This window comes from Onychomys torridus, chromosome 1 (assembly GCF_903995425.1).
Source record: "Onychomys torridus chromosome 1, mOncTor1.1, whole genome shotgun sequence".
NCBI lineage: Eukaryota > Metazoa > Chordata > Mammalia > Rodentia > Cricetidae > Onychomys > Onychomys torridus.
The window spans coordinates 165,043,819-165,065,601 of NC_050443.1; the positions used below are offsets into that span (position 1 = coordinate 165,043,819).

Sequence of the window (21,783 nt, forward strand, 5' to 3'; positions counted from 1 at the left end):
GAGGCAGATGCAGGTAGATCTCTTGTGAATTTGAGGCCAGCCTGGTCTATAAAGTGAGTTTCCCCAGGACAGCAGGGCTACACAGAGAAATCCTGTCTCAAACAAACAAAGTCTTTGAAATCCATACATCTAGTACATACTTCCCACTGAGCCTATACATGCTGTACCCCTCAACATTGCCATTAGATATCTGAGCCAATCAAATAGAACATAGAAAAGGCCCCTTCCAGAACTGAATGCTCTTTGAGTCCCCCATTCTTAGTAAGTGGCCTCTTACTAAATAGTTTTCTTCTTGAGGCCCAACAAGAAACTTCTGGGAGTCATTTAAAACAATTTCAAGCCAGGCCTGGTGGTACAAGCCTGTTATCTCTGCTGTTCAGGAAGCTGAGGCAGGAAGATTACAAATTCAAGGTCTAACTGGGCTACAAATCAAGTTTAAAGCTAGATTGGGCAACCCTATTTCAAAAAAAAAAAAAAAAAAGATATTTGCAGTTAGAGTTCAGTGATGGAGTACTTACCTAACATCCTAGTATGAGTAAGCCTCTGGGTTTAATCCATTCCCAGCCCCAGAAAACAAGTCATTACACATTGTAAAGTCATTACACATTGTATATCTGTGTCAATGAGTTATCATATTAGAAATTATGAGTATCATCTTGGCTCAGATTTCTATTGCTGTGATGAAATACCCTGACCAAAAGCAACTTGGGGAAGAAAGGGTTTATTTCATCTCACAGGCCTGTAGTTCATCATCCAGGGAAGTCAGGGCAGGAATTCACGACAAGAACTTGGAGACAGGAACAAATGCAGAAGTCATAGAACAGTGTTGCTTACTGGCTTGCTCAGCCTGCCTCCTTACAGAATCCAGGACCATCAGCCCAGGGATGGCACCACCTTCGTGAGCTGGGCCCTCCCCCATCAGTCATCATCAACCAAGAAAATGCCTCACAGGCTTGCCTACAGGCCAATCTGGAGGCAGCATTTTCTCAACTGAGATTCCCTCTTTCAGAATGACTCTAGTTTATGTCAAGTTGACATAAAACTAGTCAGCATAAATATGTACAGTTATGATGTTTTAATTAAGAATTTTAAAAAGGCTGGGCATGGCGGCACATGCCTTTAATCCCAGCACTTGGGAGTCAGAGGCAGGCGGATCACTGTGAGTTTAAGGCCAGCCTGGTCTACAGAGTGAGATCCAGGACAGCCAGGGCTACACAGAGAAACCCTGTCTTGAACAACAAAAAGGAATTTAAAAAAGCACTTGGGTCATACAGGATAGCTCAGGCTTGCAGGCATGATGCTCAGAGTGGACTCCCCAGAGCCATGTAAAAAGCCAGGGACTCCTGAGTACTCTGCTGGGGACGTGGAGACAGCCAACCACATCTATTTAGTGGTCTCCAGACAAGTGAGAGCCCTGTCTCAAAAGAAAGCAGACATACCTGAGGAACAACACCAACCAACACTGTACTCTGGCCTGGGTGCAGCCGGAATGTGGGATGCAGTTTGGCCAAGGTTTGCCTAACATGTACAAAGCTCTGCATCAGTTGCCTCCACCACAAACTAGATAAAACATTATGTAAAATAATGGAGGAAATAAATGTGAGTGTATATTCTTAGCAGGCTATACATAATGGTAAGTACATCTTGGTCCTCCTCCTACGTAGCCCCTATTGTTATATGGATTCCCCTCTGCTCCATAGCTAATCCAACAGTAAGTTCTGTTGGTTCTCCTTCCCATATACACCAAGCCCAGCGGCTCACAGCCAGCTTAGAGTCCAATTCCTTCCTGTGTCGGTGACTGGCAATATCCTGTGTGTTCTGGCCCCTACCTATTTCTCTCCCTCCCATGGTGCCTTCTTTCTGCCCAGGAACAAGCTTGTGCGTTTGTTTTTCCTTTTGATAAGAGCGCTCCTCCTCAGGTTGTTCGTAGCCTGATTCTTTGCACATTCAGGTCTGGGCTCAAATGTCACTTTTACTTAGAGCCTTTGTGTGTGCCTCTTACTCAGAAATTATCCTACATATACTCATTTTTTTTTTTAAATGTCTGTTTTCCAGGAAATTCCCGGGACTAGAAAAATGTCACCAGTATAAGAGGTCTTTGTTACACTGTATATTCATTGACTGACCAACTAACTCAGGGAGACGGCTACAGTTCTTTAAACATCAATTTCCTTATCAATAGGCAAAGGTATTATTAGTTTTAAGCTTCAGAGATGTAGGGGAAAGTATCCAGGAGACAGGGCAAAGGCTCCACGGTGAACCTTTGCCATTTCCTACTCAATTCTTCTAGACCCTTGAGCAGACTGATTGACAACCCTTCCTTCCTGTCAAGTAAAAAGAGCTACCATTGAAGAGGCCCAGGAAAAAATGGTCCCACAGGCAGGCGGCATCATTGCCGTTTTAAGAAGCTCGGACAGAGCCCCTCCCTCAGCACCCAATGTTTAATGTACCGAAGTTAGTGCCAGTCACGTGAGATCACGGCGGTTCACCACGCCTTAAGGAGGAGGAGTCTCACCTTGAGGACCAATAGCACAAGCCGTTTCAGGAACAGCCCTAATTCCAGACAGGGAAAGGGGCGGGGCCAAGAAGCCTAAGCAGCTGCAACAGCACTTCCGGAAAATACGCCCCTCCCTTCCCCCCTCCCCGTTTATTTCGCCAGTGCCGGGTGGGCAGAACCAGCGGGTGCTGATTAAAGGCGCCGCCTGCCGCTTTCTCCCCACCTCCCCCTCCCTGTCTCCCCGCCCCCTTTCCGAGTAGCGGGACCGGCCTTGATGTAGGGACACCCCCCCACACCCCCGCGCTCCTATCACCTTTATCCGCGAGCCCTGAGCTCTGCAATCCTTCTGCCTTCTCGCACCCCATCTTGCCGGCCTCACTCTGCTTCGAACCCATTGTATGCGGGGCGGCTGCGAACCCGGGCCAGAGCCAGAGGACCCCAGTGTATCCCCTCTGTGGGTGCCGCGGGCCTAGGCCCCTCCTCCACCCGTGCTGCTCCAGGCTGGGGCCAGAGAGCCCTTCCCTCGCGGCTCTGGTGGTGGGGGTTGGTGGGCCGCACCCCCAGCCCCAGCGCGAGCCCCCCACTACCCTTTCCTAGGGGAGAGCCGGAGAGACCCAAGGCAGGGAGGGAAAAGCAGCCTCGAACTGCCCGGCCCGCTGATCATTTTTATTATCGAGATTATTATTAAAAGGGGGCGGGACCCCAGGATGCGGAGAAGGGGGCCAGAGACGCAGCTATTTCTATTAAACAGATTATTCTTGAAATAATACACGCAAGATGGCTGAAGGTGGCTGTGTTCGGGCTGGGGGTTGGTTTCTATCTTTTTCCCCCGTTTTTCTTTTTCATTTTTCTTTTCTTTTTCTTTCTTTCTTTCCTTTTTTTTTTTTTTTTTTTTTTTTTTTTTTTGATCTGAGGATAAAGCTCTGAAGCGACAGCCGCAGCGGAGACCCTGCCCGAAGTGCCCGCCCTCCTCTCACTTGAGAAGCTGCGGGAGAGGACAAACGGACCCTCGGACCGAGCGACGGGCGCGGGCCCGCCCCGGACGCGTCGCCCGGGCAGCGCTGGGGGGCCGCGGGCGCTCGCCGTTCTGCCGACTTCTTCCAATTCTAATCTTTTAAAAAGATTTTTTTGGAAAGGACTGGGATGGGTGGAGCAGAGGTGGAGAGAAATCAAGACTTGGCATTTTCCTCCTTCCCTCTCTCCTAATTTGCTGGAGGCCGCCAGCCCTCCTCTTGGAGGAAAAAAAAAAAAAATCCCACCAAAGGGAGGCGGGGGGAAGCGAGCTGCAGGACCCTCAAGCGCGCGCCCGGCCCCCGGCCCCACCGCGGCCGCTGGGAGCTCAAGATGGCTGGGCGCTGAAGACGCACCCGGCCCGGCTGGCTCGGCCCGGCCCCGCCGCCGCAGGCTGGCTCCGACCGCAGCCCGGAGCCTTCCAGGCCGGAGCAGAGGCCGAGAAGAAAAGAAAGTGGGGGGGGGGGGGGGGGGGGCGAAGGGGGAGGGCCGGGCGGGGGGAGGGGAGGGCCGGGAGCCGAGCCTCCTGTTCATTAGCAGTTGAGAAAAATTCCTTTCTAGTTTGATCAATCCTTGTTTTCCTCAGCGCAGGCGAGCCGCCCGCCCAGCGCGGGGACGGGGAGTGGGGTCTCTCCGCGGCGGGGGCGCCCTGCGCGGGGCCTCCGGGGAGCGCAGAAGTAGCGACAAGGGGGTCAGGCCGGAGCACCTCCCGGGCTTCTCTCTCCCTCCCTCTCTGGTTGCTTTTTTTTTTTTTCCACTTCTCTCCCTCCCCCTTCCGTTTCTATTTGTGAAGGGAGGAGGAAGGCAGAGGCGGGCTGGTGTCTCTGGCCGGGGACTGGAATTTCATCTGAATGACTGCCCCAGCGCGCACGCAGCGCCCCGGACTCGGCCCGCCCGCACCCTGTAACCCGCAGCCGGCCGGCCAGCTGGGGGACGCCCGCGCCACGGCCCGGGGACCGCCGGCGCGCCTCGCTCGCCCGCTCCGGATCCAGCCAGCTTCGGCGCGGCCGAACTAGCTTTCCGTGCCCCTCGGACCTCGGCCGGGAGCCAAGCAAGGAAGGCGCGGCTCGGACCAGCCGGGAGGGAGCCACGGTCGCCGCGACCGCCACCAAAGGAAGAGTGCGGCTCCCCTGCTCGGTGCGCCGCGGGGCGCGCCCCGATGTCAGCCGCGGGGCCGAGCGCAGGCCGCGGGCCGCCCCTGCCCTAGTCGCGCCGACGGGGAGGCGGCCTGTTATATGGAATTTGGACCACGGCGCTCTCCTCCAGGGCTGGTGCCCCGGCCGCGGCCCTGGCGCAGCCCGCCGCCTCCCGCTAGGCACTCGCCAGGAGGAGGAGACGCAGCCGGCGGCGCGCGCGGCGCGAGGACCCAGGCTCCCTCCTCTGGGGGGCGGGCACGCGGAAGGCGCTGGTGACTGAGCGACTGGCGGGGCCGGCGGGGACCGCAGCTCCGGGCTCGGTGGGTCGCCAGCTGCACCAGGCGGATCCCCAGGGTTGGGGAATTAGGGAGGTCTCCTCGGGCCCCTTGCCCGCACCCGCCATGGCGGAGAATTGGAAGAACTGCTTTGAGGAGGAGCTCATCTGCCCCATCTGCCTGCACGTCTTCGTGGAACCGGTGCAGCTGCCGTGCAAACATAACTTCTGCCGGGGCTGCATCGGCGAGGCTTGGGCCAAGGACAGTGGCCTGGTGCGCTGCCCGGAGTGCAACCAGGCCTACAATCAGAAGCCGGGCCTGGAGAAGAACCTGAAGCTCACCAACATCGTGGAGAAGTTCAACGCCCTGCACGTGGAGAAGCCGCCGACGGCCCTGCACTGCGTGTTCTGTCGCCGCGGCCCCCCGCTGCCGGCGCAGAAGGTCTGCCTGCGCTGCGAGGCTCCCTGCTGCCAGTCCCACGTGCAGACGCACCTGCAGCAGCCCTCCACCGCCCGCGGGCACCTCCTGGTGGAGGCGGACGACGTGCGGGCCTGGAGCTGCCCGCAGCACAACGCCTACCGCCTGTACCACTGCGAGGCCGAGCAGGTGGCGGTGTGCCAGTACTGCTGCTACTACAGCGGCGCGCATCAGGGACACTCGGTGTGCGACGTGGAGATCCGGAGGAATGAGATACGGGCAAGTACACTTCGCGCGCGCGCGCGCGCGCGCACACACACACACACACACACACACACACACATCCCGCCTGGGGGCCACCCATCCCTACAAGCTGACTCTTGTGGCATTAACCTAGAGGCTCTCTTCTAAACTCTTCTGTGAAAGTTTGGGGGGTGGGGATAAGGTCCTGAGAAGAAGGGCTTGGCTACTGGGTGCATTCTCACACCTGTGCCCTTAGGGTTCCTTTTGCAAGTCATTTATGGAATCCAGGGAGGCTGTTAGAAGTAGTTTGAATGTGCTTTTCTGTTTTGCGCAGCTCCCTCCCCAGCTTTGTTTCTGTAAGCTCTACGGGAAGTCACCAAGGCAGTGACCCCGGTCCTGCTTCTCCAGCTGCTGTTTATGTAATGAGTGTCCTGGTGCCGCTGCTGTGGCTGACATGATCCATGATGCTGGCATACCAATGAGGAAGTAAACAAAAGCAGCCATGTTAGTTTTAAGCTCTATTGGAAACACATTGGGGGTTGGGGGAAGCTTCCGGAGATAGAGCAGAACTCTGGTATCTAGCTGGGCCAGGCCTGGCTGTCCAGAGGAGTCCCCCACTGTTAGCTCTTACAACCCGTCCCAGCGGACGCACTCCAGGCTGAGGCTGCTCTCTACTTGTATGCTTCTTAAGCCTGCATGAACAAACCTTAAAGTATGTGTCTAACCCTTTCCTCCCAGCCCTGCCCTCTTACACAGCCCTCCCACATTGGGGGGGGGGAGGACGGAAAAAGAATCCTGTGGGTTTAAGGTTGAGCCGCCTTGAAATCTGGTTTCAGGCAGCTGGCTCCCCTGGGCTGCCGGCTGGGTGATTACGGAACCGCACCCCCTCCCATTGTATACACCCTGCTGCAGCAGCCAATGTCAAAACCGCCTTCCCCCTCTTAGGCCTCTGGGCCTAGCTAGGGAACTGGACTAGGGCATACTTCCGTCCCCTTCACTGGAAGGGGGCTCCTCCCAGGTTCCTTTCGGGTCCCTTGCCTCTTGGGGTTGAGTCACACAGAAGGAAGGAGTTGATTTAAGCCACCTGAGCCATCTTGAAAGCTCGGGCTAGGGAGTCTTGTGATAAGAGAGCAAGGTTAGTTAGGTTTGGTAGGACTGGGAGTGTGTGTTTAGGGTGTGGGGGCCCCTGGAGACCAGTGGGGCCTCTGCAGTATGAGGAAGCTGGGCCTGTCCAGAATGTAGATGGGGGCTGTTTCCTTGGTGGTAGGGAGGAGGGGACTTAGAATCTAAATGAGTCACTGTTTAGCAATTAAAAACCATACATATACAACCAACAAAAGGCAGAGGGGCCACCGCAGGCTGAGGGCGGGGATAACAAAATTTGCTGTATAATTAGTTTGCAATTGCATGGGCCAGCTCTGGGGTTTGGTGCCAGGAGAGGCCTCTGGTTTCTTAAAGGAAGTGTGGGGGATGGAGAAGAGTAGTCACTCCTCACTAGTGTTGGAAAAGGCCAAGGGCTGGGGAACTGGAGGAGCCCTGTGGTCCTCATCCTCTAACTCAGGGCAAGCATAGCCCACACTTTACCCAGCATTGATATAGCTGCTGCTATTAATAAAGATGGTGCGGCAGAGGCTGGGAAAGTGCAGGGGAAGGACGGCTGGAGGAAGGACGGCTGGCTGTCCAGTTCTGTCTGGGGTTGGCTGTAGAAAGTGGGTTGAGGGCATAGAAAAAAATAACTGAATGGAACGGGGGGGGGGGGGAGGCTGTTGGATGGATGTGTGCTTGCACCCCTTAAATGCTAGGGATGTCTTGAGGAAGGGAAGAAAACTTAATTATACCTGGCTTGCTGTTAGGGTACCCTTAGTTGCATGTGCATGTCTACATTTACCCTCAATGGATGTGTCTTGCATGTAGGATTGGGGAGGAAAGGGTGGCATTGACATGCAGAGTATACTGTGGGGTTCCTTTCGTCAGGGATTGAACTTTGCCAACAGCTCCATGATATGTGTAACTGTCCTTGTGTGCTCTAGTGCCTATGGGGGCAAGCTCAGAAGTAGTGAGTTGCATTAGCGCCAGATGTGCAGTTCCCGGTGAGGTCAGCATCTGTGCCTGCCCGAGGCTCCTCCTCCTCCATCCTCCTCCTGGCCATTCTCTCTAGTGCCCCAGGGCACTAGGCTTGGAAATCCTTCAATAGCCCAGTGTCACTCAGTATGAGTCTGACTTACTGAATGCAGAGGTAGGGGGCCCGCCCTTGGGGAGGGTGGGCTGAGTCCTTAGGAAGCTGGATGGAAGAACCCTGCCACCTCTTTAGGCTATGCAGGAGGAGGGAGTCTTTGCCTCAACCAGTTTTTTCCTGCTAGCAGGGGTCTGTCTTAAAGGGCCTTTGCTAGTGCTGTGGAAAGGGCACCAGAATTTTCCAAGGTATAGGAGCAGAGGCACAAAGAACCATAAAATAATCTGGTTCCACTTGTGTTTCCTCTCCTGCCCTCCCCCATGGGGTTAGGGTCCAGATCCATTGGCTGGAAATAGTTAACAACTGCTGAGGGGGTTGAGTGCCCAGAGTGGTAGCCCACAACTTTAATCCCAGCGCTGGGGAGGCAGAGGCAGGAAGGTCTCTGTGAGTTCAAGGCCAGTGTGGTCTACATAGTGTGTTCCAGGCCAGCCAAGGCCACACAGCCAGACCGTATCTCAAAAAACAAACAAAAATCGAACACCAACACTAAAAAACCAAACCAACCAAACCAACAAACAAATAACCCACAACCACTGCTTAGCCCTTCCTTGAAAGCCCCCCCCCCCCCAGTAGTCACAAGCACCTACTTTCATGTGCTTGAGCCAGTGGCCTGGGTGGGGCATCAGGAAGAGGTGGTACTTAAGAGTTAGGCGCATGCAGGCCAGGACATTGCCCCACTCTGCCTTTGAGAGGACCGGATGCCAACCAGATGGACCTCAAGATCACTCTGGGACATACCTGTGTCCTTGAAATGTTTTCCCTTTGGGCTATAGGCCCAGGATTGAGACATCCAGGTGGGCTCAGGGTTAGCAATCCTGAATGGACATAATCCCTCCCAGGCTCTAAGTTGTTTAGGGGTTCATCTGAGTAGTAGGGGGCTGATGGGAGTTGGGAGCACTCTTAGGAAGCCTCTCAACATAGAGAGGACCCAAGAGAAGTCATGGCCATGTGTGAGAGGCTTGCAGATATGGGTGTTGGGGCTTGTGTGGTTCCTGTGCTTCTCTGTCATGTCTAGGACCCTGGAAACAGGCTGGAGGGCTTGGCCTGGACCCTATGCCTTACATCCTTCCTCGTGCAGAGGAGAGGTGCTCTCTAGGGAACAGAATCCCACTGCTGGGGTGTGTATGTAGTTCCTTGGAATGAGGGTACATGTCTGTGCAGGAGGGGGTACATGGGAAACCTGTGAGTTCGCCTGTGAGCGGGAGGGAGGCCTAGAGGTCTCTGCTAAGCTGGGGCTGGGGTTACAGCCTGATTCAGGCAGTCCAGACCCACTGTTCCCTCTGCCGATAGCAGACAGGGGTGGGGGTGGGGGGCATGTGTGTGTGTTGGAGTGTGTGTAGTGTGAGGGCTGTGTACTGTCCTTTCTGTGATCTGGATCCTTAGACAAGAGGCCCAATACCCTGCCTCTACCCCAGGATCCTGCTGACACAGCCTGACACACTCCCTATTGATTACTCTACCTGCTTGCAGTTCTGGACTCATTGTGTGTCTATGTCTGTCTGTCTGTCTATTTATTGTAACTTTTTTTTTCCCACATGGGTATCTTCAAGAAAGGGTGTGTGCATGGCTGACTAATGAGGCACTACTTTCCTGTGTGGCTGTGGAGTTGGGGACAGAAATATGCTCATGTGTTTGTGTCTGTCGGAGAGTGGATGTCAGGTGAGATGGAGGGGTGAGGTACGGGGTGTTAGTGAATTTCCTGTCCTTGGCTGTGAGACTGCCACTTACTAAGTGCTTGCTCAGGTAATAAGTGGGCTGGGGCCTGCCAGGGGGCTTGTGACTTTCTTGCCTGGGGACCTTTGGGGAGGGATTCACTTCAGGGTAAGCTGATAAGAGAGAGCCCCGGTGCTGCAGACCTGGGGAGTGGGGAGAATCTGCTTGGGCCTCTGCCCTGGGCTGAGCAAGCAAGCCTGACCAGCCTCATCCCTGGCTCTGGGAAAGCCTTCCTCCCTGGCCGGCCTGGCATTCAAACCCAGACAAAGGGGGGCTTTCTCTCTCTCGTCTCTTTGTTCTGCTGCCCCAGAGGCTGCTCTGTGCACAGCAGAAGCTAATTCGCCTCTGCAGCTGGGAAGCCCTCTCACGCTGATGGCCTGTGGGGATCGCTGGGGCTCCAGCATTCTCTTTGCCCTGACGCCTGTGCCTGCCACCCCTTATCTCTGCTTTCCCTAGCTTGAGACTTCACATGCTGGTCCAAAGCTAGCACTGTGGGAGGAGAGGGGAGAAGAGAGTGCTTGTCCCCTAGAGCCAGGTCACATTTGATCCTGGAATAAGGGCGTAGGTGGGACAGACAGTAAGGACAGTCACAAAAGCTTAGAAGAAAGTCCCACAAGGTTCTAAGCAGAGTCCTAGAGCCAGTGCCCCCCACCCTACTCACCATTGCCACCGGGGCTGCTGGAGCCAACCTCGGCCTTGCCTGCAAACCTAGGGCCTGCCTCTGCCCTGGCCCTCAGCCCATTCTTCACTGACCTTCCTTTTCTTCAAGGTTGACTTGAGGGTTTATTATTATTTATTAACTTTTACACAGCCCTTACTCTCCAAACCTTGCCCGTCTGCCTGGTCTAGTTTGGCAGCAAAATACCAACAGGGCCTAGCTGGTCAGGCTCCAGAGGCACTGAGATGGCAGGCCAGAAGATAGGCCCTGTGAATATACCCCTCTTGTTTGGGTGGGCATCAAGGCATGGATGCATGGCACCCTGGAGCTGTGGAGGGTATGGGAGTTCTTCATAGGCCCAGTAGATGCCAGAGTGCCTGAGGCCCATAATTCTAGGAGCACTTGCTCTGGGGACTTCCCCTAGGGTCCTTGCTCCCTCCATTGCTTCTAGACTAGACATGGTTCCCCTCCCACACACTTGAATGAGCCATAGTCCAGGAAGCTTATGGTGGGCCAGTCAGTTTAGAATGCCACTGCTCCCCTGTCTTGGGAGGCCTTGGTAGGAAGGAAGCCGGGAAATGGAGTCCGGCTTTAGCTGTGTATTTTTCCCAAGTGGGAGATGTGATTCCTTAAGAAGGCAGGCAGAAGCTGGCCTAGGCTGCTGGGAGGGAGGACAGGCCTCTGTTCCTGCCTCCTCAACCCTGGTCCTCCAGTGTCTTCCTGGTTGGTTGGTTTGGTTTTTAATTTTCTTAGTTTTTAGGTTCTTTTGAGACAGGGTCTCATTATGTAGCTCTAGCTTTCCTGGAACCCACTACGTAGACCAGGCAATCTCCAACTCACAGAGATCGCCCTGTCTCTGCCTCTCAAATAAGTGCTGGGGTTAAAGGTGTGCGCCACCATGCCCAGACCATTTGAGTGTTTTGGTCTGGCAGAATTGGTGTGATGAAGAGGTGGTAGATGGTAAAGTAGCAACCTCTTGCCATTCCCTGGCTGCAGGGAAGCTGGGAGAGGGGCTTTCCCAGCCCTGCCTGCCCTTCAGGTCTCACTGGTGAGCTTCTTCCCCCTTCCTGCCCTCTCCCTCTTCCAGCAGACTGGAAAACCGGGGGTCTCTGAGGTGGCAGAGGGGAATGTTAGACCCACCTAGCTGTTGGCTACTGTTTTCACTAGGCCATGGCTGGACCCAACATCGCCCTGCTGGGGATCATAGAATCCTGAAGCTGAGGGCAGGGCACTAGGATTCCCATTCCTGGGAATGCCTGAGAGAAGAGGCTGAGTCACCCCAGGACTAGGCAGGAGTTGGGGGTGAGGGGCAACCATAAACTAGAGAGAGGGCCTCAGTTTGGGTGGGGAGGAGCCCTCACTGGCGGGCTGCATAAGAATCTTTCTTGGCTAGGGGATGTGGTTGGTTGGGAACCTTTGACCTTACCTGTCTCCTTCCCTGGGACTCAGCCTGGCCCTGTTCATCCATGACTTGGGCAGGCAAATTGGTGAGAAGTATGCAGTGGTGAGGGCCTGGAACCTGCTTCCTCTCTGGGGTGCTTTGTGCCAGTGGGGGTTGCACCTATGCCCATAGGTTATAGGTCACCAGCATGCTGTGTGAGTCCCATTTGTTATATAGGAGAGGGAGCAGGGTCTTGTTCACGGTGAAGTTTTTTTTTTTTTTTTTTTTTTTTAATGTGTTTTGCCTGCCTGTATGTAGGTATACTATGTTATGTGTATGCAGTGCCTGCAGAAGTAGGTGTTGGAACCCCAGGAACCTGGGTTACAGATGGTTGTGAGTGTTCGTGCTGGAGAGCACACCTGGTCCTCTCTGCCCAAGCAGCTAGTATTCCTAACCCTGAACCAGCTCTTCAGTCCCCAGGAAAGCTTTCTATTCGGGCTCCTTCATTGTCTGGGGTCTCCAAAGATCCAGCCATAGTCGTATAGGGCATTCATTGGGTGTAAGTATATGTGCACTAAGGGGTTTCAGGGCCCAGGTTGCAGAGGCAGAGAGAGACAGAGACTGCCCAATATAAGCTGTATTATTGTCAATCTCATCCCTCTGGCTGACAAAGGCAAGGTCTGCTGGGTCACTGAAGGGGAAGAGCCTGCTAGGACTTAGCTCCAGGCTTTTTTAACTTAGGAGAGCCTTACCCTCAACCCAACCCCCTAGCAACCTCTATAGAACAGGTTGGCCTACAGTCTGGCTGGCCTTGGTTTCCCGAGATAAAAAGGGTGGGGGTGGCGGGGAAGGAATTGTTAGGAGCTTAGCTTTGGGTGTGGTGTGAGCAGGGGTCATGTGGTGAGACTGTGGCCCCCACAGAGGAGGAGAAGCACCCCTTGCTGGTGGACACTTCCTCGAGTATTCGAGTGCTGCTTTGCAGAGCTTTGTGCTCAACTCCTGGATGTTTCTGGAAATGTGTTCAGCAGCAGCCAGGTCCTCAGGCCTTTGAGAGGCCCAACTGTGAAGGGAAGCAGAGGACAGTCACAAAGCATTTTGTTTTTGCTTTTTGAGATAGGGTCTCTCCCTTTGCAGCCAAAGATGACCTCAAATATGATGATCTTCCCTCATTGTCCCAGATCAGAAACTAAGGCTTACACTGTCAAGCCTTAGGTTTTTTTGTTTGTTTGTTTGTCTTTTGGTTGTTTGAGACAGGGTTTCTCTGTGTAGCTTTGGTACCTGTCCTGGATCTCGCTCTGTAGACCAGGCTGGCCTCGAACTCACAGAGTGCTGGGATTAAAGGAGTGCACCACCACTGCCTGGCTCAGTTCTTACTCCCCCTTGTAGTCCAGACTTGCCTTGAATTTATGGTGATCCTCCAGCCTCAGCCTTCTAGTGGTGGTATTTTGGGTGTGTGCCACTATCCCAAGCTAAAATTGAGTTCCTTAAGAGGGTTGGGATTTGTGGAGAAATCAGATCATGGTCTGTGAGTCAAATACAAAACCCCAGAATGTGAGGTGAAGATGTGGTTCAGTGGTAGAGCACTGGCCTAGCATGTGTGAGCCCGTGGGCTCCAGCCAGTGTTCTAAAACAACATGCCTAGCAGGCATGGAGATTCTGGGACAGAGCTGTAACACAGCTTCCTGAGAGTGGTAACATGTGTCCATTACTAGCTACATGTAGCCATTGTCACTGGAAATGAGACGGTGCAACTGAATATCTGAGGCTGTGCTCAGTGTTCTCTCTCCCTCTCTCCCTCTCCTCCCTCCCTCCCTCCCTCCCTCCCTCCCTCCCTCCCTCCCTCCCTCTCCCACCAGGGGGTCTTTCTCTGTAGCCCATGCTGGTTCCAGCTTCCCGCCCTTCTGTCTCAGCTCCACATGCTGGGAATACAGTCGGGTACTGCCATGTCTGGTTTAGTTTCTTTTGTATAAACTACAGTGTGAAAGTGGCCGCTATGTTAAAGAACACAGCTACTGAAGAGGGCAGGATGTGACAGCCCATCACATGACCAGGACAGGAAGGGACCTGCACCAACTCAGAACAAACAGGGGTCATGGGAAGTTCCTCAGAAAGCAGACAAAGGAGCTGAGGCATTGTTGGCTCCCAGAAAATGACAAAGAATTGAAGTGTCCTGGTGAGCACAGTCCTGGATGCAGAGGGTCACAGAACCTTCCAAGGCACATTGAGATCTGGGCCCAGCCAAAAAAATCTTACCTTGTACTTAGCTTACACTCGAGAGGTTGGAAGTCATGTGTGAAAGATCATTCTTGGCCATGCTGAAATATTTAAAGTTGGCAGTCATCTTGAGCAAGAGGGACCTTGTTTGAAGAGGTGTGTTTGGTGATGGGGGAGGAGAAGGCTGTAGAAATAGGAAATGAACAGGATTTGTCACTCTGGCAGAGGACCTGCACTCAATTCCCAGTACCACATGGTGGCTTATAACCATCCATAATTCCATTTCCAGGGGATCCAACCCCTGTGACCTCTGCCACACCACACACATACCTTGTGCACATAGATACATACTGGGATTATATTGCTAGGAATCCACGGAGTCTATTTAATGAGCAAAGGAATTTATTTGGGGGTTAACTCACAAGACAGAATAAAGGAATTAGTCACAGGATCTTGGAAAGGGTGAGGCACAGTCCAATGCTGTTCTCTGGCAAGTTCTGCCCTGGTCCATTCCAGCATCCAAAACCACAAGATGCAAAGAGAGAGCACATTCCAGGTCTTAGGGGTACTCCCAGGGGCATGTACCTCAAGGTCATAGGCAGGTGTAACAGCTACCTGCTACCTCACTAGGGGCGGTGCTTCAGGGCACGGTTCAAACAGCCACCCACTACAGATATATACAAGCAAAACACTCATGCACAAAATATAATTAATGAATTAAATTTTTAAGGAAAGAGCTTTGAAAAACAGCTTGGCCTGACAGCAGATCACTCTTGGGAGCAGCAGGGTCTCTCTCCTGGTCTCACTGAGGGACATAAGGAGCAAGGACTTGAGTCTTGAGGCCAGTGCTCAGCCTGGGGAACGAGGAAGGGGTGGCTGTGTTGCTGAACCATAAAGAAAAGGCAAATGTAAGGTGAGGCCAAGAGCCTGTGTCACCTTGGAAGGCTGTTTGACCCTCTGCACCTTAGGGTGTTCTATTCTCAAGATGGTGCCCCCAGGGAACAGTAGCCTGGCTTGGGTAATCACAGGCCTCCTGCCATGTTACCTGGTTATACTACCGCTTATTGGCTATACACCTTCAAAGACAGATATTTATTTTTAATTGTGTGTGTGTGCATGTGCACGTGCGTGTGCCTCTACATGCCTGCAAAGGCCAGAGGAGTCAGATTCCCCTGAGACACCTGTGAGCTGCCTGACGTGGGTGCTGGGAACCATATTCTGGGTCCTTTACAAAAGCAGTAGGGGTTAGTAACCACTGAGCCAGCTCTTCCCTCCATTGGCCAGATGGTGTAACCTCTCTAGGCCTCGGTGTCTTCCTTTGTGAATGAGGCTCTTAAAACAGTACTTACCTCATGGCACTGTGGGGCGATTGGATGAACCCCCTCTAGTCGAGATGAGGGATGCATAGAAAGCAGGGTCTACACATGCTCAGTGTGCAAGCTGGCAGAGCCTGCCCTGAGAAGGCCCAGGGTTTGAATACACACAGGGAAGCCTCTCTGCTTCTCTTTATTGAAAGTAGCTGGTCCTGGGGCTATGTGAGGTCACCTTCAGTCAAAGGACCTCTGAGAAGAATCTGTTACCAAGAGGGAGGTATGGTGCTTGGCTGCACCGCGTTCTGACACCACCGTTACCTCGACTGTCCCTGCAGAAGATGCTGATGAAGCAGCAGGAGCGGCTGGAGGAGCGAGAGCAGGACATCGAGGACCAGCTCTACAAGCTGGAGTCAGACAAGCGCCTGGTGGAGGTAGTGAGCCCTGAGCCCCTGGCGGTAATGGGGATGCAGGCCCTTAGGGGACTCGATAGGAATGCCACTGAGTTGAGGAGTGGCTGTCACAGAGCCCAGTGCTGTGCACGGGGAATCGGCAGGTCACACGTTACCCTCAGAAGCCGGGGGCTTGGGATAGTGGCATCAGCCTGGGGTCACTCCGTGCTCATGTGTCTGCCCATCCGTGTCTCTCTCCTCAGGAGAAAGTGAGCCAGCTGAAGGAAGAGGTGCGGCTGCAGTATGAAAAGCTTCACCAGCTGCTGGATGAGGACTTGAGGCAGACAGTCGAGGTCCTGGACAAGGCGCAAGCCAAGTTCTGCAGCGAGAACGCGGCGCAGGCGCTGCACCTTGGGGAACGCATGCAGGAGGCCAAGAAGTTGCTGGGCTCCCTGCAGCTTCTCTTCGATAAGACAGAAGATGTCAGCTTCATGAAGGTGGGCTGGGGCCACTGCACAGCTATTCCCGCTGCTTCCAACCCAGTGCGCTCACCTGCCTTTGCCTTCTGCATGGGCCAGAATCTGTCAAGTGCTCTGTCATGGATGATTCTTCAGCCTTCACGTATACCAGTCCACCATCCTTTATCTATTGCTCTAGATTTTTTTAAATAATTTTTTTAAAGATTTATTTATTTATTATGTATACAGAAGAGGGGGCCAGATCTCATTACAGATGGTTGTGAGCCACCATGTGGGTGCTGGGACCTCTGGAAGAGCAGACGGCGCTCCCAACCTCTGAGCCATCTCTCCAGCCCCTACTCTAGAATTTTTAAAGTTAAAACTTAAAAAAAAAAAAAAAAAAAAAAAAGTCTGGCACCTGATTGAACAGCAAATACTGGGTAGAACTGATATGGGCAGTTAGTTAATAGTCTTTGTGTTTCACATGGTAAAAAAAAAAAAAAATTCAGAAAGATTGTTGTTGAAGTGTTGGGTCAGACTGTGGTGTCCTGTTGGATCATAGGTATATATCATAGGATGTGATATAAACACCATTGCTTCCTTCTGAAATCCAGATGTAGCCAGATTTCAAAGGCCTGTTGGACTGGGTGGTGCACATCTTTAATCTCAGCACCAAGAAACAGAGGCAGATGGATCTCTGAGTTCCACAGCAGCCTGGTCTATATAGTAAATTCTAGGACATCTAGGACTACATAATAGAGAGAGACCCTGTCTCAAAAACAAAGGAGAGGGCTTGTGGAACCCTCTCCCAGATACAGTGGCTACAGAGAAGAAGCCTGGCTGGGAATGTGGCTCAGATTGTACTTGCCGAGCACACGGGAAACTCAGGGCTTGATCTTCAGCACCATATGCTAGGCTCCTTGCCACTCTCCTGCAATTCTGCACTGGGAAGTGGAGGCAGGAGGGTGGTTCAAGGTCATCCTAATACTTCATTCTAGCCAGTCTGGGATACATGAGACCCTGTTTCAAACAGACAGCAGAAGCCATGCCTACATAGCAAGTGCTGATAAATGGAGCCGTTTTGCCTTGCCTTTCCCACTGATTGACTGTTATTGCCTTGCAGAACACCAAGTCTGTGAAAATCCTAATGGACAGGTGAGCTGATAGCCTCCCCCAGTCCTCCAGAACCTAGCTGAGGGAGGGCAGAGAGGGCCATGCCCACTGGTGGGGAGGTAGGGCGGGCTCACTGGTGATGCCTCCTCACAGCAGACACCCCGTCCACTGCCCGCAGGACCCAGACCTGCACGGGTAGCAGCCTTTCTCCCCCTAAGATCGGCCACCTGAACTCCAAGCTCTTCCTGAACGAGGTGGCCAAGAAGGAGAAGCAGTTGCGGAAGATGCTAGAAGGTGAGGGTGAAGCCTCTGGGCAGGGGTAAACCATTGCCATGTCCAAGAGGCAGTGTAGCTTAGCACAGGCAGACCTGTGCGCACATCTGCCATGCCAGCTCTAGCGGGGACCTTGGGCAAGTGACATTACATTACCTCCTCGAGCTTCAGCTGTTTTGCTTTTGTTTTTTCAGCTAGAAAATGACAATAGTAGATGTCAACCAAGATGTGTCACATTGGGACCCATAGGGGTTCAGAGCCTGCGTGGGAAAGGAAAAGGGTTGTTTGGGCTGGGTACTTAAGCAGCACTGACTCCAGATTCTCCGCAGGTTCCTTCAGCACGCCGGTGCCCTTCCTGCAGAGCGTCCCCCTCTACCCTTGTGGTGTGAACAGCTCTGGAGCAGAAAAGCGCAAGCACCCGACAGCCTTCCCGGAGGCCAGCTTCCTGGAGACGTCATCCGGCCCTGTGGGCAGCCAGTATGGGGCGGCGGGCACAGCCAGCGGCGAGGGCCAGTCTGGGCAACCCCTGGGGCCCTGCAGCTCCACACAGCACTTGGTGGCCCTGCCAGGTGGTGCCCAACCAGTACACTCGAGTCCTGTGTTTCCCCCATCGCAGTACCCCAATGGCTCTGCCACCCAGCAGCCCATGCTTCCCCAATATGGCGGCCGCAAGATTCTCGTCTGTTCCGTGGACAACTGTTACTGTTCTTCCGTGGCCAACCATGGTGGCCACCAGCCGTACCCCCGATCCGGCCACTTCCCTTGGACAGTGCCCTCACAGGAGTACTCACACCCACTTCCACCCACACCTTCCGTCCCTCAGACCCTCCCTGGCCTGGCCGTCAGAGACTGGCTCGACGCTTCCCAGCAGCCTGGCCACCAGGATTTCTACAGGGTGTATGGGCAGCCGTCCACCAAACACTATGTGACGAGCTAACGCCAAGCAGGCAGAGGACGCTGGGGACCCTCCCCCAGCCCCGGTGGCTCGGGAGTTATGCATCCAGAGACCTGCCCTTCTTTCCACCCTCTGCCCCTTCTTCCTCCATTCCTCCAGGTCTTTTCCTTTTGGATTTTGTTTTATTTAGGGCCTTTTGTTTGGATTTTTTTTTAATGCATCTCCTGGATGAGGAGGTGATAGTGGGAGCTGGCCTGGGTAGGGGCTGCAGGTGGCCCTGGAGTTGGGACAGTGTCTAGCTCAAGGCGCTGAGCTCTCTCTCTTTTTTAAAATCCCTCTCTCTCCCTTCACACCTCCCATGGCTGGAAGAAGCCTTGGGGTACTCACTCCCCTCACTTACCCTGGGAGATGGCCCAGTGCCCACTGGCCTGTCTCTCCTTCCAATTTTTCTTCTGGACAGGTTGATCACTGATGGAGTAAAGAATGACCTATAGATTGTGGAGAGTTTTTTTTGTTTTGTTTTGTTTTTTTAACTTTTTTAAACCAAGAATGATTTCTTCTGCCTCCTCACCATCTTCCCAGACGGAGTTCAAGGCCACATCTCAAGCAGCTTTTGGCACCTTCAGCCTGAGTGGAACCTTTCAAAGCCAGGAGCCCCAAGTCCAGGAACGTTGAAAAAAGAACTTTGCCAATGATAGTGACCACAGTGAAAGCAAATAATAATAATATTAATAATAATAAAGAGAAATAAAAGAAATAATAAATAAAAACAATAGCACAGCCCTTGTTGAGGTCAGTGGAGGAGGGGTTGCCCAGATTTGGGTCCTTAACTGGATTTTGACAGAGCTACTTCCTATAGTGAGCACCTTGTATGAATCTTGGACTTCCTGTTCTCAAGAGACAGGTATTTATTCTGTAATATGTCTAGAGCACACACACACTGAAATCGAACCTTCTAATAAACATGGCGCAGCCCTGCCCTGGCCTTGCCTATTACCCATGGCACCCCCAGGCCTAGAATCTTTAGGCATTCGTATGGTGGGGGCACTCTAAGGCTGCTGTCTCATCTCTCCCTTCCTTGATTCTGCCCTCCTGGGTCTAGACACAATTCCAGACCTGTAAATACCACTTCCTCAGGCACCAAGTGCATCTGCTCTTCACCTTGGGTTCACTTGACAAATATTTGCTGAAGGCCTCCCAGGCCACACAAGCCCCTGGCGTCTCTTTGAGGTTCTGCCAATGTGCTGCTAGCTAATATAGGTGAAGGAAAAACACCTGAGCCTTGCAAAGTTTACCTGCTTTCTAGCCACAAATGTTGAGCATGTGCTAGATGCTGGGCACTATACAGGCTGCAGGTTCAGACAAAACGCCCTATTCCAGTGGGAGGGACCACTGGGACTTTGACCCTGGAAGGGATAGAGGGATAATATGATTTAAAGGGAGGGGGCACCTAGATCTGGAAACCAGGAGTTTGCATTCCTAAATCTGGTAATTACAGACACTAGGGTTGAGGAGGGCTCTCCACTTCCCGGTGTTTCCTTGAGGACACACCAAGGTGTTTAGATCTTTATTTTTGAGACTAACCAGCCTGAACTGGAGATTCCCCTAAGTCCTCCTGGGTGCTGGGATTACTGGCTGGTCCTCTTATGAAAGGTTCTCTGCTCAGCTGCCTGGTTGGTTGGTTGCTTTTGGGGACAAGGTCTCTCTATGTAGCCCTGGCTGTCCTGGAACTCAGAGATCTGCCTGCCTCTGTCTCTGGAGCACTGGCATTAAAGCATGCACCACCATGCTTGGTTCAGCAGCCTTTTTTGCATGCATACCTTAAAGTGAACTCACACCTTTTTTGCACACTAGTAGGAGGCAGGGCTTTGCTGGTACCTACCTAGTCCTTCTGTTCATCCCCTCCTCCATGCCACCCCAGTCTGGGTGGAATCAGGGAGCCTGGTACGATGTGGGAAGGGAGCCTTAGTGTAAGCTTGTGAACTATCCAGACCTTGCTGACCCACGACATTCCACCTCTCAGAACAGAGGCTCAAGTGGGAAGAAAGGATCAGGCCACCCCCCCCACACCTGGCGTGGTGTTGAAGAGAAGCTTACACCCCCCCACCCCATTCCCACCCCCGCTTCTCCCTCCCTAGGCTGGCTAGAAGCCAGAGCCAGGAGCAGTTGTGACAATAGCCACCCAGGTTCCTGCACCTGTTTGGGGCTGAAGGCAGGGGACAGATGTCTGAGGCAGGAGGATACTGGTGGGCAGATAGACACTTTACTCACATCTTGGGTTTGTCGGGAGCCCTGGCACATCCTCCATGCCAAGAGCTGGGAGCCAACACAAAGCTGGTTGGCACGGTTTGCTGACTGATGGAAGGGGTCTTTCTCCAGGTGCACCCATCGGATTGAGACATGGAGGGGACACCGCTGAGGGTAAGTTAGACTGGAGCTCCACCCCCCACCCCGTCCCCCTTTGAAATCACCCCAACAGTCAGCTGCACAGTTGTAGGCCCACAGCCTGTTCGGGCAGCCAGAGAAGCAGGGAAAACTCCATCCAGCTGTCCCTAGCTACCCAGCTGTCCTGGCTTTTGTAGAAGCAGCTGTCATCCACCTCCCAGCAGAATGAGGGGCAGAGGGGGCCCAGAAAGGGCTTAAGTAACCCCCTCCCTGCAGGCTGCAGGCCTACTCAGGAAAGGAGGAAGTAACCTTTTCTATGGTTACCTGGAGGGACAGGCAGAGTCCTCGGGTTCCCACAGGTGCATTGCCCCCTAGGCAGGCCCCTGTGCCTCTCTCCCTCACCCCTTCTCAGAGGCCACCGCGCCTCCCCTTTCCAGGAAGGGCTGGGAGGCGACAGCCTCCCCCCACAGACCGGGGGCGGCGGATCCTGTGGCCCAGATGTGCAGAGCCCGCGAGGAGGCCACCGGGAGGGGGCCTTAGGTGGGGGGAGGTTCCTCCACCACCCTGGTCTGCCCGGGCTCTTTCATGTCACAACCCTCCCCCGACTCAGCCAGAGCCAGCAGCTGGGCGGGCTCCCGCCCCCTCCTGCAGCCTCTCCCAGCTGTCTTTGGGGTGGGGCAGGGCAGCTGGAGAACAGCTGCAGGGCACGGAGCAGGTCTTGCAACTGCCGGAAGCATCTCGCCTAGGAGTGAGCTGGTTTAGGGGCAAGGCCCGGGGCAGTCCGTTGCTCTGCCCCTCGTCCCAGAGCATTTGACCCCCAGACTCAAGATTTAAAAAAACAAAACACAAAACATAAAAAACGCTTCCAGCTTCAAATGACACCTGGGGGCCCAGAGCACCCTGTGAAGAAAGGCTGTCTCTGCCACCTCAGCCTCTTTCCCACGTGGAGACTCGTCATTCTAAATTCACTTCTGAATTCCTCCCAAACCCAGGTCACACCCTCCCACTCAGAGCCCAGTCATCAAACCGGATCTCAATCACCTTCTCCTGGACTGAGGTTGGGGGTTCCTGGTTAGTAACTTCAGAAAGGCACTGAGCCCCTGGGAGATCCCCTATCCGACCTCTGCAGCCTGTAAATTCCTGGGGAGGAGGGCCAGCAGGGAGGGTACCGTTGACAAC

The 21,783-nt window shown here is 53.6% G+C and overlaps 2 protein-coding genes across 2 annotated transcripts; both read left to right on the forward strand.

Annotated features, from left to right (window-relative positions):
- The first annotated feature begins 3,274 nt into the window (after positions 1-3,274).
- Positions 3,275-4,924, forward strand: LOC118578363 (bcl-2-binding component 3, isoforms 3/4-like). Its single transcript, XM_036179257.1, has 4 exons — positions 3,275-3,305; positions 3,457-3,581; positions 4,095-4,199; positions 4,373-4,924. The coding sequence occupies exons 1-4, from the start codon at positions 3,275-3,277 to the stop codon at positions 4,922-4,924; spliced, it is 813 nt and encodes a 270-aa protein (XP_036035150.1).
- On the forward strand, positions 4,272-18,719 carry Trim8 (tripartite motif containing 8). Its single transcript, XM_036171496.1, has 6 exons — positions 4,272-5,615; positions 15,427-15,522; positions 15,744-15,977; positions 17,062-17,093; positions 17,230-17,345; positions 17,654-18,719. The coding sequence occupies exons 1-6, from the start codon at positions 5,046-5,048 to the stop codon at positions 18,259-18,261; spliced, it is 1,656 nt and encodes a 551-aa protein (XP_036027389.1). The 5' UTR covers positions 4,272-5,045; the 3' UTR covers positions 18,262-18,719.
- Positions 18,720-21,783: the final 3,064 nt, after the last annotated feature.

Bases quoted from the DNA above. Each gene is read 5' to 3' on its own strand.
- Trim8 (XM_036171496.1), top strand. From the start codon at position 5,046: ATGGCGGAGAATTGGAAGAACTGCTTTGAGGAGGAGCTCATCTGCCCC. The intron at 5,616-15,426 runs GCAAGTACACTT...CTGTCCCTGCAG, and splicing joins TCCGGAGGAATGAGATACGG to AAGATGCTGATGAAGCAGCA. The intron at 17,094-17,229 runs GTGAGCTGATAG...CACTGCCCGCAG, and splicing joins GTGAAAATCCTAATGGACAG to GACCCAGACCTGCACGGGTA.
- LOC118578363 (XM_036179257.1), top strand. From the start codon at position 3,275: ATGGCTGAAGGTGGCTGTGTTCGGGCTGGGG. The intron at 3,306-3,456 runs GTTGGTTTCTAT...CCCTGCCCGAAG, and splicing joins TGGCTGTGTTCGGGCTGGGG to TGCCCGCCCTCCTCTCACTT. The intron at 4,200-4,372 runs GTCAGGCCGGAG...TGACTGCCCCAG, and splicing joins GCAGAAGTAGCGACAAGGGG to CGCGCACGCAGCGCCCCGGA.